Below are 14867 nucleotides of genomic sequence, written 5' to 3' on the forward strand. Positions count from 1 at the left end.
TTTTCTTGAGCTTATTGGTCCTCACTGATACCTAGAGGCTTAGCATGTTCCCTAATTAAGAATCAGTTCTCTATTACTGCAGAGACATTAACCCAAAGACCAGGCATTTTTTCTTTCTTAAAAAAAAAGTTCTTGCTGGGTGGCGGTGGCGGTGCATGCCTTTAATCCCAGCACTCAGGAGGCAGAGGCAGGTGGATTGCTGTGAGTTCGAGGCCAGCCTGATCTACAAAGTAAGTCCAGGATAGTCAAGGCTACACAGAGAAACCTGTCTTGAAAAACAAAACAAAACAAAAAAACCCAAAAATTTATTTTTCAGATTCTTTATATTGATTGGCACTTTAAACTTACTATTGATGTACTTACAATGTTACTTTGTTACTTTTTCTTGGGTCATTAGTTGCAGAGGAATTTGAAAATTTTCTGTAGGATTTTGGCTCAGTAATAAGTGCGTTTAACACATTATTATTATTATTTTAAAATTTATTTATTTATTATGTATACAGTGCTCTGCTTGCATGTTCTCCTGCAAGCCAGAAGAGGGCGCCATATCACATTACAGATGGTTATGAGCCACCATGTGGTTGCTGGGAATTGAACTCAGGGCCTTTGGAAGAGCAGGCGGCGCTCTTACCCACTGAGCCATCTCTCCAGCCCCTATTATTTTTTATTTAAGGTTTTTATTTTATTACATATACAGTGTTCTGCCTGCACACCAGAAGAGGGCACTAGATCTCATTGTAGATGATTGTGAGCCACCATGTGGTTGCTGGGAATTGAACTCAGAACCTCTGGAAAAGTAGACAATGTTCTTAACCGCTGAGCTATCTCTCCAGCCCTTTAACACATCATTGAGTGTAAAGCCTGTGCTTGGTGATACTGGGCTTTCAAAGATAGTCTAGACACGGTGTAGTTTCCAGATCTGCAGGTGAACTGAGACAAGAGCCTTAATATATGGTAGTTTTCTTGTGGAGAAAACACAGTTGAAGTGTGGATCCTGCTGTGCGTTACTGTGGAACTGGAAATCCATCCCAGCTGGGGCACTGGGAAAGGCTGGGAGAAAGAGGAGTTGGAGCTGAAAACAGAGGGAGCAGACACTGTCCTGAGTGGATGTGGGTAGTGAAGGCCAACTCTGAAAGTCACTCTCACAGAGGCACTGTATCCCTTTGCTTAACCGTCAGCTTGGGTTACACTTGTCACTTGTGTGCCTGTCAGAGTAGAGAACTGTCATGTGTATCTGAGAGTGATCTGGAGCGCAGCTTGCCAACTGCATGCGACTCTGGATGTGCTTTTGTAGCTTAGGGTGCGCGCTGTTGTGTTGTTCTAGTGCTGTAATGTTGATGTTGTTCTAGCCGGAGATTCCTGTACATCGTCAATCTAGATGCCCCTTTTGAAGGTCACCGGAAGATCTCCCGCCAGAGCAAATGGGACATTGGAGCTGTGCAGTGGAACCCTCACGACAGCTTCGCACACTACTTTGCAGCTTCGGTGAGTTCATTTAAGGAGTGTCATCTTTTAAATGTGTCATTGAGGGCTGGCGAGTCTTTGTCCTGTACAGAGAAGCGAATGTAGTTGTCCTTGCTCAGAGAGAGAGGGAGGGAGGGAAGAACAGGGGGGTAGGGTGGGGGGCGGGAGGGAGGGCAGGTTTGTGGACCTAGAGAGATGGCTCAGTGGTTAAAATCACTAGATGGATGAGCTCCCAGAGAGGACCTGGGTTCAATCCCCAGTACCTCTGGGCACCAAGCATGCATATGCTGTACAGATATACTCGGGAGCAAAACACCATACACATATAATAAAAATAAATAAATATTTTAAAAAAGAGAGGTTTGTCTGTTTCTGAAAGAAGAGGCAAGTTGTCTTACAGGTTTTATATGTATGTGTATGATTTGCTGGCCCCTGGTCTGTGTCAGGCTTTGTATTTCTAGGGACTGAGCCTCAAATTTTTTTTTTTCTCCAAGACAAAGTTTCTCTGTGTAGCCCTGGCTGTCCTGGATTCCCTTTGTAGACCAGGATGGCCTCAAGCTCACAGAGGTCTGCCTGCCTCTTTCTCTCTGAGTGCTGGGATTACGGGCATGTGCCATTATACCCGGCCTGAACCCAGATTTGTAACAGGAAGCAAGTAGATGCTTGATTTCTGTCTGTAGTGAGTTACCTTCCTGAGCGACAGTATAACTAGCCAGGGGCCACATGGCAGATGAGGAACGGTACTCTGAGGAGGAGGAATGCAAGCTGCTCTTTGCTTTCAGAGGATTGAACACCTCATCCCTTAGCTAGAGAGATGCTCCAGCAGTTTAAGAGCAAGTACTGTCCTTTCAGAGGACCTGAGTTCAGTTCCTGGCAGCTACCTTACCTTGGGTGGCTCACAGCTGCCTGTAACTCTAGCTCCGGGGACCTCCGGCCTCTCCTGGTCTGTGTGCACTCACATGCGCATATCCCCTCCACTACATACAGATACTTAAAATAAAATAAAGTAAAACAAAAATATCTCATCGATTCCAAGGAGAGAATTCTTTCCTCATTGGAATTCATTTGCTTGGTTAACACCAGCCTATTTTGGGTGCCTATTTATATGTGAATTCCCCTAGGGTTTATACCTAGCTCCTTTTTGTTTTCTGAGAAACTTACCACTTCCCCCAAAATTTTGGCTGTGTCATCTCTGGCATCTCTCTCCAGATTTTTTTTCCTTTCCTTTTTGTTTTTTTGAGACAGGGTTTCTCTGTGTAGCCTTGGGTGTCCTGAACTCACTTTGTAGATCAAGCTGGCCTCGAACTCACAGCGATCTGCCTGCCTCTGCCTCCTGAGTGCTGGGATTAAAGGTATGCACCACACGCCTGGCGGTTTTTTTTGTTTTTTTTTTTGGTTTTTTGTTTTTTTCCTTCGTGGCAGGGTTTCTCTGTGTAGCCTTGGCTGTCCTGGACTCACTTTGTAGACCAAGCTGGCTTCAAACTCAGAAATCCGCCTGTCCCTGCCTTCCCGAGTGCTGGGGTTACAGGTGTGTGCCACCGTGCCTGGCTTTTCTCCGGATTTTTTTGTTATCATTTTTCCTCTAGAGCAATGGTTCTCAACCTTCCTAATGCTGGGACCCTTTAAAACAGTTCCTCATGTTGTAGTGACTCCCCTACCATAAAATATAGTTGCTACTTCATAGCTGTAATTTTGCTACTTTTATGAACTGTAATGTAAATATGTAATGTGCAGATGGTCTTAGGCGACCCCTGCGAAGGAGGAGGCATTTGAACCCTAAAAGGCTCGCTCCCCACAGGTTGAGAATCACTGCTCTAGAGCAACTCTAGATTTCTATGCCTGGCCCTCTATGGTATATTATTATTTGTGTATGCATATGTGGATATGTGTTCCGTGCGTGCGTGCGTGCGTGTGTGTGTGTGTGTGTGTGTGTATGTGTGTACATGTGTGGAGGCCAGAGGTCAGTGTGAGACATCTTCCTCGGTCATTCTCCTCCTTAGTTTTTGAAACAGCGTCTCTTACTTAACCTGGAGCTCACTAATTTGGCCAGTGACCCCGCCCCCCCGGGGCTTCGCCCCTCTCCACTTCCCTAGTGCAGAGATTCTGCACCCCGCTTTTTATGTGGGTGCTGGACGTCAAATTCAGGTCCTGCTGCCTGTGTGGAGCCACTTTACTGACTGAGCTGTGTGCCAGCAAGTTGGTAAGACTTCTCTGCCAGTGTGTGCTGGACCACTCACTGTCTTTCCATCCTTGCTTCCTTTCAGAGTAATCAACGGGTTGACCTTTATAAGTGGAAAGATGGCAGCGGGGAAGTTGGCACAACCTTACAAGGCCACACTCGAGTTATCAGGTAGGCATTGCCCCCGGGTAGCTCCTGGGCCTGTCTCACTTTGTCACAATCCTTTGATGAGTGAAATGAAGATGCCACCCTCGTTACACTCTTGACCTGTGGAATTACATTTGCCCTGAGTAGCCATCAGGGCCTCAGTCTTCCAGGCGAAGTGTTGACAAATAGTCCAGAACACCGCTGGTTAACGTGTAGGGAATACAACCTGCATCCCAGAACATGAAGCTATAGCCCAGACCAAAGTACAGGGTCAGGGCTTATTTCTGCTGCAGGAAGGAGAAGTGTTATAAAACAGAATCTCCTCATTCAGGGTCCTTAGTGTCTAGGAGTACAAGGATGCACCAGGCAGCAGCTGTGGATTGCCGCAGGCAGCGCCTGCATCACACAGCTGCTTCCCACACGGGGCTTCCCAGGTGTTCCGTGATCCTCTTTTCCTCTGGGCCACTATTGCCTTTTTCTGGTGAGTAGTAGCAGGGAGTGTAGGACTGGGGAAGATGACCCAGAAGTGATAGGAAATGTTAGCTACTTCCGTGTGCAGAATGTCTGTGGAACACTGCCTTTCCTAGGACTGAGGGCAACAAGCAGGCAGTAACAAATTTGTCACTGCCTAAGAGGATTTACTCAAGGCTCCTGTGGTTGATAATTCCAAGATGGCTCTCTATGTTTCCTCTTTGTTTTGTCTGTTTATTCAGAGAGGGCAGAGAGGGAGAGAGAGGAGGGAGAGGAAGAGAGCCAGGGTCCTGTAGATTTTGTTTGTTGGGAGAGGGGCTTATGTTGTTTGTTGTTTTTAAAGCTTACGGACAATTTAATTTATTAGAATTCAAAAGAAAAACTCAGCTGGGTGTGGTGGCGCGCATGCCTTTAATCCTAGCACTCAGGAGGCAGAGGCAGGCAAATTGATGTGAGAAAAGAAAAGAAAAGAAAAAAAGAAAAACTCCATGGTTGGGTAAGCTGTGGATCTCACAGCTGCCTGGAGGAAGAAGATGGAGAAGAGAAAGAGAAAGAGCTGCACGGATTCCAGCCACATGCAGTGGGGAGGGGAACACAGAGAATAGGTGTTGGAGCAAGTGTGCTTAGAAAGAGATACAAAGACAGAGGCAGGCGGATCGCTGTAAGTTCGAGGCCAGCCTGGTCTACAAAGTGAGTCCAGGACAGCCAAGGCTACACAGAGAAACACTGTCTCAAACAAAACAAAACAAAGAGATACAAAGAAAAAGGAAAAGATAACGCTTTTCCAACTCTGGACTCAGAAAAAGGCCAGGCTCTACAGAACTTTGCTATGGCTCTTGGGCATCTCCGTCTGTGCATGTCTTAAGTTGAAATGCCACATTTTAGCCAGGCATGGTGGCACACGCCTGCAATCCCAGCACTCAGGAGGCAGAGGCAGGTGGATCTCTTGAGTTTGGGGCCAGCCTGGTGCAGCATAGCCAAGGCTACACAGAGAAACCTTGTCTGGGGAAGGGGGGGGTGTGCGGAAGATGTGCCCCGTTTCTTTTCAGGAGCAGGCAGGGATATTCTAGGGAGGCAATTCTAGGGAGGACAAGAGTTAACTCAAACTCTTGCTCATCTACAAAGAAGTAACTGTCTGTAGTGCCTTCCCCTGAGCCGTGTGCACATGCACACCATGACATTATGAAGCCGCTAGAAGCTGGATTCGTTGGTGCTTCTGAACCAGATGTTAAAGCTTTGTCTTTCTGTTGTTCTGTTTTGTCTCTGCCAGCGACTTGGACTGGGCAGTGTTCGAGCCGGATCTCCTGGTCACCAGCTCTGTGGACACCTACATCTACATCTGGGACATCAAGTAAGAGCAGCGAAGCGGCATGGCCACTTGGTGGCCAGGTAGAGATTAGGTGTCACAGTTTGATTCCTGTGGACTCGGATCCCTAGAGCAGGATGTGAAAGCAGGTATATTGTGAGGTAAGAGAAGAGCTGTCAGGGATGAAGAAGACAGGCAGATTTAGAAGGCTGTGAGGAGCAGGCGCGTCCTCTCTGGTGCCACTCTAGAGTTTAATCTTCCTGGGCAATACTCCCACCGAGGGCCTGAGAAGCAGAGCACTGCAGTCGGAGCTGATGGCTGGCCCCAGAAGCCGGAATTCACTTGCTCCACAGGCTTGTCAGGGTTCTGCAAAGCAGTCCTCCGAGGCCAGGCAAATCCCTCTGGCAGAGCAGTGCACATGCTGGCCTTGGCTAGTTGAGCTGAACTGCTGAAGTCGCAGGTAATGAGTTGCTAAGACAGCTGCTTAGCTCTTAGTGGCTCTTTATGAGGCTTCTGTTTCCCTGCTGTGGCGGGGGGGTGTGGGAAGGGGGTACTAGGTGGCTTCCTCACGTGGTGGCACCTCAGAAAGTAAAGTTGAAGGAGCACCCAGCCTGAGGTCTGGCTTGTCTGGGAACAGCGTTTCTCTAGCTGATGGTAAGAGCTGGCCATTCTGAGGGCGCCGTCTGTAGACACTGCCGTGCTGGAGGCGCCCTTGCTGCCAGGTCACTGCTTCCCTCATGGCAGTAACTGGTTATTTTACCCTATCATCTAGGAGAGTAGATAAGACAGAGATGGAGGGGGACACACTAGTCCTACCTGCAAAAGCAGTCTGAGGCAGTAAGGTGTGTGTATTAGGCCTGGCCAAATATGGCCACCATACCTGCAGACCAGCCTTTAGAGCCTGTGGGCCTAAGGACAACACCTGAGGAGAAGCATGGGACTCAGAAGAGAACTCTTCAGGAAATAAAAAGTCCTCAGGGAGCTGAGGAGCAGGGTTAGGGAGTGCCCCTGATTTGCATACAGCAAGTATTTTTACCATTTAAAGATAGGGAATTAGCCGGGTATGCTGGTGCACACCTTTTTTAAAAAATAATTTATTTACTTTTATTTTATGTGCATTGGTGTTTTGCCTGCATGTACATTTGTGTGAGGTGTCAGATCTTGGAGTTACAGACAGTTGTGAGGTGCTAGGAATTGAACCCCAGTCCTTTGGAGGACCAGTCAGTGCTCTTAACTGCTGAGCCGTCCCTCCAGCTTGGTGCACACCTTTTACCCAACACTTGGGAAGCAGAGGCGGGTGGATCCGAGTTGTGGATCTCTGAGTTTGTGGCCAGCCTGACAGAGTGAGTTCCAGGACAGCCAGGGCTATGCAGAGAAACCCTGTCTTGAAAAACCAAAACTAAACCAAACCAACCAGCCAGCCAAACAAAACAAATGAAAGAGAGTACAGAAGCATGAGCCGAGGGTGAAGCTCGCTGACTATTGGTGCAAGGAGACAGGTGTTTGACCTCTGATTTCTGTTTCAGAGACACAAGGAAGCCTACTGTTGCGCTGTCGGCTGTAGGTGAGTGAGTGTGTCTATCCCTGGCTTGTCTTCCTCGGTTCCTTTCTATTCACAGTCTGTGCTCCATCAAGGCTGGATGGAATTCTAAGTCCCAGGGAGCAAGATGCTTGCTTCAGGCTGGCCTAACCCTAACCCTGATCCTGGCTTATCAGCTATCTTGTTCTTACTATTACCTTCGAAATGATTGTCATCACGGATCCAATCATGTCTTAACCTCACCCCCTTTGTGATTATTTTGAAGCAAAATCTGGGTATTACTTCTTAAAATATTCACGCATGTACACACAAACAAACACACACACACACACGCGCGCGCGTGCACACACACACAATTTCTGAGGACTAGGTGGCTCAATTGGCAAAGTGTTTGTCTTCTAAGCATAAACACCTCAGTTTGATCCCCAGAACTCATATAAAATAAGCCTGGTGTAGTGGTGTGTGCTTATAATCCCACATCTAGGTAAGCAGACAGAGACAGGCAGCTCCCTGGCCAGCAAGCCCAGCGGAGTTGGTGAGCTCCAGGCCAATTTGTGTCATCTTGATTTTATGTGCACAGTGCCAGTGACCAAAGCTAGCTGTGCTGATGAGAGATGAGAGTCACCAGGGTCGTGTGGAGCTGGGGTGACGCTCAGGCGGGCATAGCTCTGAGGTCAAGCTAGCCTTCTGCACAACAAGTTCCCGGTCAGCCAAGGCTACAGAGTGAGATTTTTTTTTTTAAAGATTTATTTATCTATTATTATGTATACAGTGTTTTGCTTGCATGTGTGTCTGCATGCCAGAAGAGGGCATCAGATCACATTATAGATGGTTGTGAGCCACCATGTGGTTGCTGGGAATTGAACTCAGGACCTCTGGAGGAGCAGACAGAGCTCTGAACCTCGGAGCCATATCTTCCCTCCATAGTGAGATCTTGACTCAAGAAAAGGACATGGGGGCTGGAGAGATGGCTCCGCGGTTAAGAGCACTGGCTGCTCTTCCAAAGGACCAGGGTTCAATTCCCAGGAACCACATGGCAGCTTACAACTGTTTGTAATTCCAATTCCAGGGGACGTGACACCCTCACACAGACATACATGCAGTCAAAACACCAATGCACAGAATAAATAAATAAATGTTTATTTATTTATTTATTACATATACAGTGTTCTGCCTGCATGTACACCTGCAGGCCAGAAGAGGGCATCAGATCTCATTATAGATGGTTATAAGCCACTATGTGGTTGCTGGGAATTGAACTCAGGACCTCTGGAAGAGCAGCCAGTGCTTTTAACCTATGAACCATCTCTCCAGCCCAATAAATAAATATTAAAATAAAAAAGGACTGAATGGGGGTGTTTTAGAGAACCTTTGAGGACAGAATTGCCCAAACTGGACCTGATTCCGAAGCTTGAGTCCATGTTTCCCCAAAACTATTATGCAAAATAACAATGACAAAATAGAGTTAGGAATGGGTCAGAGTGAGAGATGAGGATTTCCTGTTGTCACCCAGGAGTCACATTTTTGTGACAACTCCTCTACCAACAGACTACTCCACTCCTGCTCCTGTGAGAGGCTCTGCGTTCCCGCTGAGTGTGCACAGCCACCTGTGGATTTTCCCTCAGAGACTCTTTCCCCCAGAGGCGACTGTGATCTTGTTCCTGTGTGTTAACTCACTTACTTGCAGCTTCTCTTTACCTGCCCGGGGGGAGCCAGTGCGGGCATAAAGCTAGAGGTGCTTCCCAGACCACAGCTCCCTGGACGTGCGTCCCTCCGCCTCGGGAAGGGTTGAGGGCGGCCAGCGGCACTCTTCCCATGGTTTTTAGTTTTTTTATTTTTCCCTTTGTAGCTGGTGCCTCCCAGGTCAAATGGAATAAAAAAAACGCTAACTACCTTGCCACTAGCCATGACGGTGACGTACGGATATGGGATAAGCGGGTGAGTGACCTGTCCCTTGTGATCTTTCCCTGTAGTGGGTGTTCAGTTCCCCACAGAGGATGTGCAGAGGATATTGTTGAGTCCTGGAATAGAGTGAAGAATCCCATGGGGCATGGCACGTTGTCGCTGTGACCAGATGACGTTTGCTTCTCATCTGAGTTGCTGTAGAAGGAGGGTAGAAAGTCAGGCCTTGTCAGCAAGTTAGTGGATGTGACATGACCTGAGATAGAGCCCCATTTTGTTGCTCCCTGTTAGGACATCAGGGAAGTCACTGTAACGGCTTTCCTGCCTTTGTCCATTTGTGTGTGTGTGTGTGTGTGTGTGTGTGTGTGTGTGTGTGTGTGTGTTTTGAGACCTGGTCTCCCTGTGTATCTCTGCCAGGCTTGGAACTTACAGCCTGGTATAGACCAGGCTGGCCTAGAACTCCCAGCCACCTGCCTCTGCCCACAGAGTCCTGAGATTAAACACATGTGTTGCCTTGCCCAGGCAAGGTGTCCTCCTTCCTACCCCTTCCCTCTTGAGAGAATCTTCCGTTGGAGAGATGCCTCGGGAGTTAAGAACACCACTGGCTACTCTTTATAGGGGACCCAGGTTCATTCCTTCATTCCCAGGATCCACATGGCAGCTCCCAGCCGTCTGTAACTCCAGTTCCAAGGGACCTGACACTCTCCACTGGCCTTCTTGGGCACTAGGCTCTCATGCGGTGCACTTCCATGTAGGCAAGACACCCATACACAAAAAATAAAGATAAAGAAAGAGAACCTTGAAGTCACCTGCCTCCTGAGTACCGGGATTACAGGTGTGTCACCACCACACCTGGCCGCAGAATCCTTGTTTTCAAAACAAAGATGATAACAGTGAGTGTATCACTGAGGTCAAGCTTCTAAGCCTTTAGATCCTGCTGCGTCTACAGAATGTCCAACATGCCTCTTATCCCTGCCCTGTTGCTCACCTCCTCCTTTGAATATTTTGTCAGCCTCAAAATAGCTTCAGTATATTCTTTTTTTTTTTTTCTCCCAAGACAGGGTCTCTCTGTGTAGCCTTGGCCGTCCTGGACTCGCTTTGTAGACCAGGCTGGCCTCGAACTCCCAGAGATACACTTGCCTCTGCTCCCAAGTGCTGGGATTAAAGGCATGTGCTACCATGCCTGGTGCTTCAGTATATTTTTACGGCAGCAGCCCATGTACCAGTATGCATGCAGAAGTTGCCAAGTCCTGTGTATAATGGACCATCAGTTGGGAGGCAATTGTCTTGGCATTAGTGAGAAAGTGAGGTGGGTGAGGCTTTCCCTTGCACCCTGCTGCCTGCTAGTTCACTGGGTAGGTAGAGAAGTCAGCTCCGTACAACATGGGTGTAATTAGTGTAGCATGCTTTGTGAAATCTGTGGCTGGAGATCCTCAGCCTTGGCAGGGAGGGCTTCTTCATGGCTCTCCTAACCCAGCTGCCGACAGGAAAGTTCTAGCTGTACAAAGATCACTGTATACATTTGCGAGAGAAGAGGGAATGAAGCAGGCATTGGGGGTGGCTCATCCTGTCTGCTGGCTTAGGCTGCAGGGCCTGTTGGGGGTGCGTTGTGCAGGACACGGGCTGAAGTTGCTGCCTCCTGGGGCCCCCGGGGGAGAAGGTGATTTCACAGAATAGGAATGGCATAGCAACGTCCGTTTTTGTTTTCTGTATCTTTGGTCCAATCTGCAATAGCCGCCTTCCCTTCTCTCTTTCTTTCTCCTTCTTTCCTTCCTTCCTTCTTTCAATTTGTGGTTGCTTTTATTGAATTTGTCACACACTTCAGTGTAAGTAAATGTTCTTAACCTGTGGACCGGGTTTGGTCCAATGTCTATAACCCCAGCACTCACAGGTTGCGGGGAGTAAGATTGTGCGTTCTCATAGCTACAGCATAATTTGTTCAATTTAATCACTTCCTTTTTACTCGCTGTGGATGTTGCTTCTGGCAATCTAGAATTCCACATAGCATCGATGTGAATTTAAAGCTTCTATTGAATTTGAAATTACTTCCTTTAAAAATGAAATTTTTAATAAGTTTCTTTTTTAACATTTTAAATTACATGTCAGGGGTGGGAGGGTGGGTGTGTTCATGTGCACGTGCGTGTTTACACGCATGCAGGGTATTTTGGGGATCTTAGTACTCAGTCACTAGAAGACACATGCCTTTACCCTCGTGGTTGAGGTGGGATTCTTTTGACTGTCACAGTCTCTCTTCTTGTGTCAGGAAGGGGAAGAGAAATGCTCCCTTCTGAAAGGATAAGAAACAGCCATTAAAAAAAAAAAGAAAAGAAAAGAAAAGAAAAAAAAAAAGAAATAGCCATTAAAGTTGTGCACCAGGCCGGAGTGGGTGGAAGTGAGACCGAGAGGCTTACCCACAGGGCAGGAAAGAGATCTGGGCTGTCTTCTGTTGTTGGCTTTGTTTGGTTTAAACACAGAGAGCTTATGAAGAGTAGAGGCCATGACACTGCTGGCAGTGTCTAGTGTCCCCTCAGCACCCAGCAGGCTCTTCTACAGTAGACATCCATTGAGTTCTTTGAAAAGCAACAGACTCAGTGTCAGTTGTGTTGCAGAAACCCAGCACAGCAGTGGAATATCTCGCAGCCCACCTCTCCAAAATCCACGGCCTGGACTGGCACCCAGACAGTGAGCATATTCTTGCCACCTCCAGTCAAGATAACTCTGTCAAGGTGAGTGGTCCCCACTAGGGCCATTGGAGGAGCTGTGTGTGGGAGGCGTCAGGGGTAGGTGATAGCGTCTTGGAAGGAAACATGCAGTTTGCCGCTGTGTTCCCGTGCTTCATGAGTACATGTGCTCCCTGGGGGCCTAAGTCAGCCTAGCTCTACCGACCAGTGGAAGGGATGCTGTGGCAGCTCATAAGCCTCTGAATTGGTTCAGAATTTCAGACACAGAAAGCATTTAGGAAAGAAAAGCTTACCTAAAAACCTGCTGTAAAGAAGCCAGATATGTACACAGAGATAAAGTCAAAGAGAATCCCACACGATTGTTAAAGCCACCAAGATTATGCTTTGTCTGTTTGTGGGGGCAAGCCAGCAGTTCCTCATCTGACTCATATCTGTAACAGTTAGGCCTTCAGACGTCAGCTCTGCCGGGACAGTTTTTGCTAGTGTTCTGAAGGAGAGGTAAACCTTGGGTTTTTTATGATCCCAAGAGTGGGATCGGGATGGTCTTGTGAGAGAACAGGTGAGGTTAATCCACTAGACGACCAACCACCTCGTGCGGGAGCTTGATTGTTGCCAGCTGGAAAGATCCCGTGAACAGACTCTGGGAGGAGACATATAAATGAGCCCGGAACTGGAGGCGGGGCCTTTGGAGGCTTCAGATAGTTTTGGCTGTTCATCGCTCCTGGAGAAAACCACTTGAGGGAAGGCTTCGGGGCTCCGGCTCCTACTGAGGTTCTGGGTTCTGGTTACTCCAGGTTCCAGAAGAAGAAATCCTGCTGATTACACCAAGAGAACCGTTCCTCAGAACTGATATCCTAACGATTTTGTTATTGTGTTCCTTAATCCTCATTTCCTGTTGCTTTGGTTAGTCAGGTTATAAGTGATGTACGCTCGGTTAATAAATTGTAATTAAATATGCTGGTTAAGAAAACTGAGCCTACAGTGTTCTCTAACTTACGACCTGCTCAAGGTTTGTGTTCAGGAGCCCTGTCATTTTATATTTGTCTTAGAGACAGTGTTTTTCCTTTCTTTGTTTTCTTCAGCTGTGGCATCAGCTGTGCACCCTTGATCACAGCAGGGCAGGGCAGGGACATCTCTGCTCCGACATCCTTCTGTGTTCAAGTCTCTAGCCCCTCAGGCCACAGAAGTTGGTTTAGCAATTTTGTAACACTATTATTATTATTTTTTTATTACTGCTACTACTACTATGTTTTATTGGACTTGCATAGCTGTAATCTTTCTGATACAGTCCACACTCTTCTATGTAAAAGACTGAAAGTGCTTTTTTCCTGAGGTTTGTAAACCCCCTGGCATTGTGCTACAAGTAACTTGTTTGTTTCATTTGGATTTCTGTCCCAAGTTCAGGAAACAGAAATTCATCCCATTCTGCATTTGAAAAAGAGATTAGTAACATCCTGCAATGTTTGTTGTAAAGACTGGGTAAGATCAAAAGGCAATGTTTTAAATGTCTGTCTGAAAGCAGTACGTTGACAGGGCACGTTGCCTGTTGTTAAATTACTTTTACATATAAAAATAATGCAGGATCAAAGCCTGTCATTTTTACCTTGTAACTACACTGGTTATCGGATAGGCAGTTGATTTGCCCCGTGTGGTCCTGGTGACGTCTAGAAGTCCTGTCATGTTGATAGATGTAAAAGGAAGGGTTCTTTGTGTGCCTGACAGGACATAGTTATAGGGGTGCAACTAAAAATACAGTATTGAAATATCTCTTTGGAGGACAAAAAGAAATGAGCTTGAAGGCCATGCTTATTGCAATAGGTGAAGGTTTTTGTGTGTGTTTTTTAAATGGCATTTGTTTCACAAACTTTCTTTCTTGTAGTTCTGGGATTACCGCCAGCCTCGGAAATACCTCAGCATTCTCCCTTGCCAGGTGCCTGTCTGGAAAGCCAGATACACAGTAAGTGAGCTGCCCCACATCTTGTCTGGAGTGTGTGTTGGCTCGTTTGCTTGTTAAGGCTGTTTCTCCTTTTGTCTTGGTTTGGAGTATGGCGAATGCAGTAATGACCTTAGGTCCTTACCTTTAGGGAAGCAGGCTTGTGGAGATACTTGCTCACCAAGACAGCTCACCAAGGTACTGGAGAAGAGGGGCCAGGGAAGCTAGCGAGCTCTAGTAGAAAGAAGTCTGGCTTGAGAGTCAGAGGACCTGGTTCAGGGCCCAACTCTACTATTTAATGTTTTTGTGGCCTTGGAGTAGATGCTTTGTTTTAAGCAGTAATTTCTTCATTTGCAGAGTTGAAGGGTACTTTTCATTCTGTCCTTTAAATATTTTTTTTAAAGGATGTGTGTTTTTGTGTGCATGTCTGCCTATGTCTGTGTGAGTGTGTACCATGTGCGTGTAGGTGCCCATAGAGGCCAGAAGAGAGTGTTGGAGCCTTGTGCTGGAGTTACTTACAGCTGTGACCCTGGCAACATGGCTGCTGGCAATGGAACTTGGCTTCTCTGGAAGAGCTGCAGGAATTCTTTTTTTTTTTTTTTTTTTTTTTTTTGGTTTTTCGAGACAGGGTTTCTCTGTGTAGCCTTGACTGTCCTGAGCTTGCTTTGTAGACCAGGCTGGCCTCAAATTCACAGCAATCCGCCTGCCTCTGCCTCCCAAGTGCTGGGGTTAACGGCATGTGCCACCCACACCTGGCTTGCTGCAGGAATTCTTAATTGCTGCTGTCCTCTCCAGCCCTGCCCCTCACTTTTTTTTTTATTGTGACAATAATCACCATGCTAAAGTGGACACTTCTGTGGCATTTGGAATATCACAGTCTGCCTTCCACTTGAAGTAATGTATATGAATGTGCTTTATAAATCACAGAGTGCTACAAATAGCCTCTCATCCACCTCCAACCATTTTTCCATGTCCACATTGATAGCTGTGAGTCAGAGATAAGTGCATCTCCTTTAATGTCACTTTGAAAGCAAGCACAGTGATGACCAACGCTATGTTTATGCATCGTGCTGTCACCCTGGGACACTGTGGAGCAAAGAAGATAACTGGGCGCTATGTTGTTTTGCATCTGGGATCACTTGCCAAGAAATGAGACACTGTTCTTAGGGGCTGACATCTCTGGATTCATGTTTGCCTTAAAAAATAAACATGAACATGGGGGGAGGAAAGGAGAGGATAAATAA

At 47.0% G+C, this 14867-nt stretch overlaps 1 protein-coding gene across 7 annotated transcripts in view; it reads left to right on the forward strand.

Moving 5' to 3' along the window:
* The window catches only part of WDR59 (WD repeat domain 59), a 72819-nt gene that overhangs the window by 14958 nt on the left and 42994 nt on the right, over positions 1-14867 (forward strand). For 5 of the 7 annotated variants that reach the window (XR_014774442.1, XM_084756649.1, XM_084756648.1 and 2 more), the window contains exons 3-9: positions 1350-1485; positions 3729-3814; positions 5532-5612; positions 7094-7131; positions 8957-9045; positions 11619-11735; positions 13570-13647. Coding sequence is in view for 6 of the 7 variants with exons in the window: in XM_084756649.1 (XP_084612775.1) it covers positions 1350-1485; positions 3729-3814; positions 5532-5612; positions 7094-7131; positions 8957-9045; positions 11619-11735; positions 13570-13647 (625 nt within the window). In the remaining variant the exon portion in view is untranslated. The remainder of the gene's footprint in view (positions 1-1349; positions 1486-3728; positions 3815-5531; positions 5613-7093; positions 7132-8956; positions 9046-11618; positions 11736-13569; positions 13648-14867) is intronic. The other 2 variants (XM_084756653.1, XM_084756652.1) reach the window with 1 other exon arrangement.

The sequence above is a fragment of the Acomys minous genome (assembly GCF_964271855.1).
Source record: "Acomys minous genome assembly, chromosome: 14".
NCBI lineage: Eukaryota > Metazoa > Chordata > Mammalia > Rodentia > Muridae > Acomys > Acomys minous.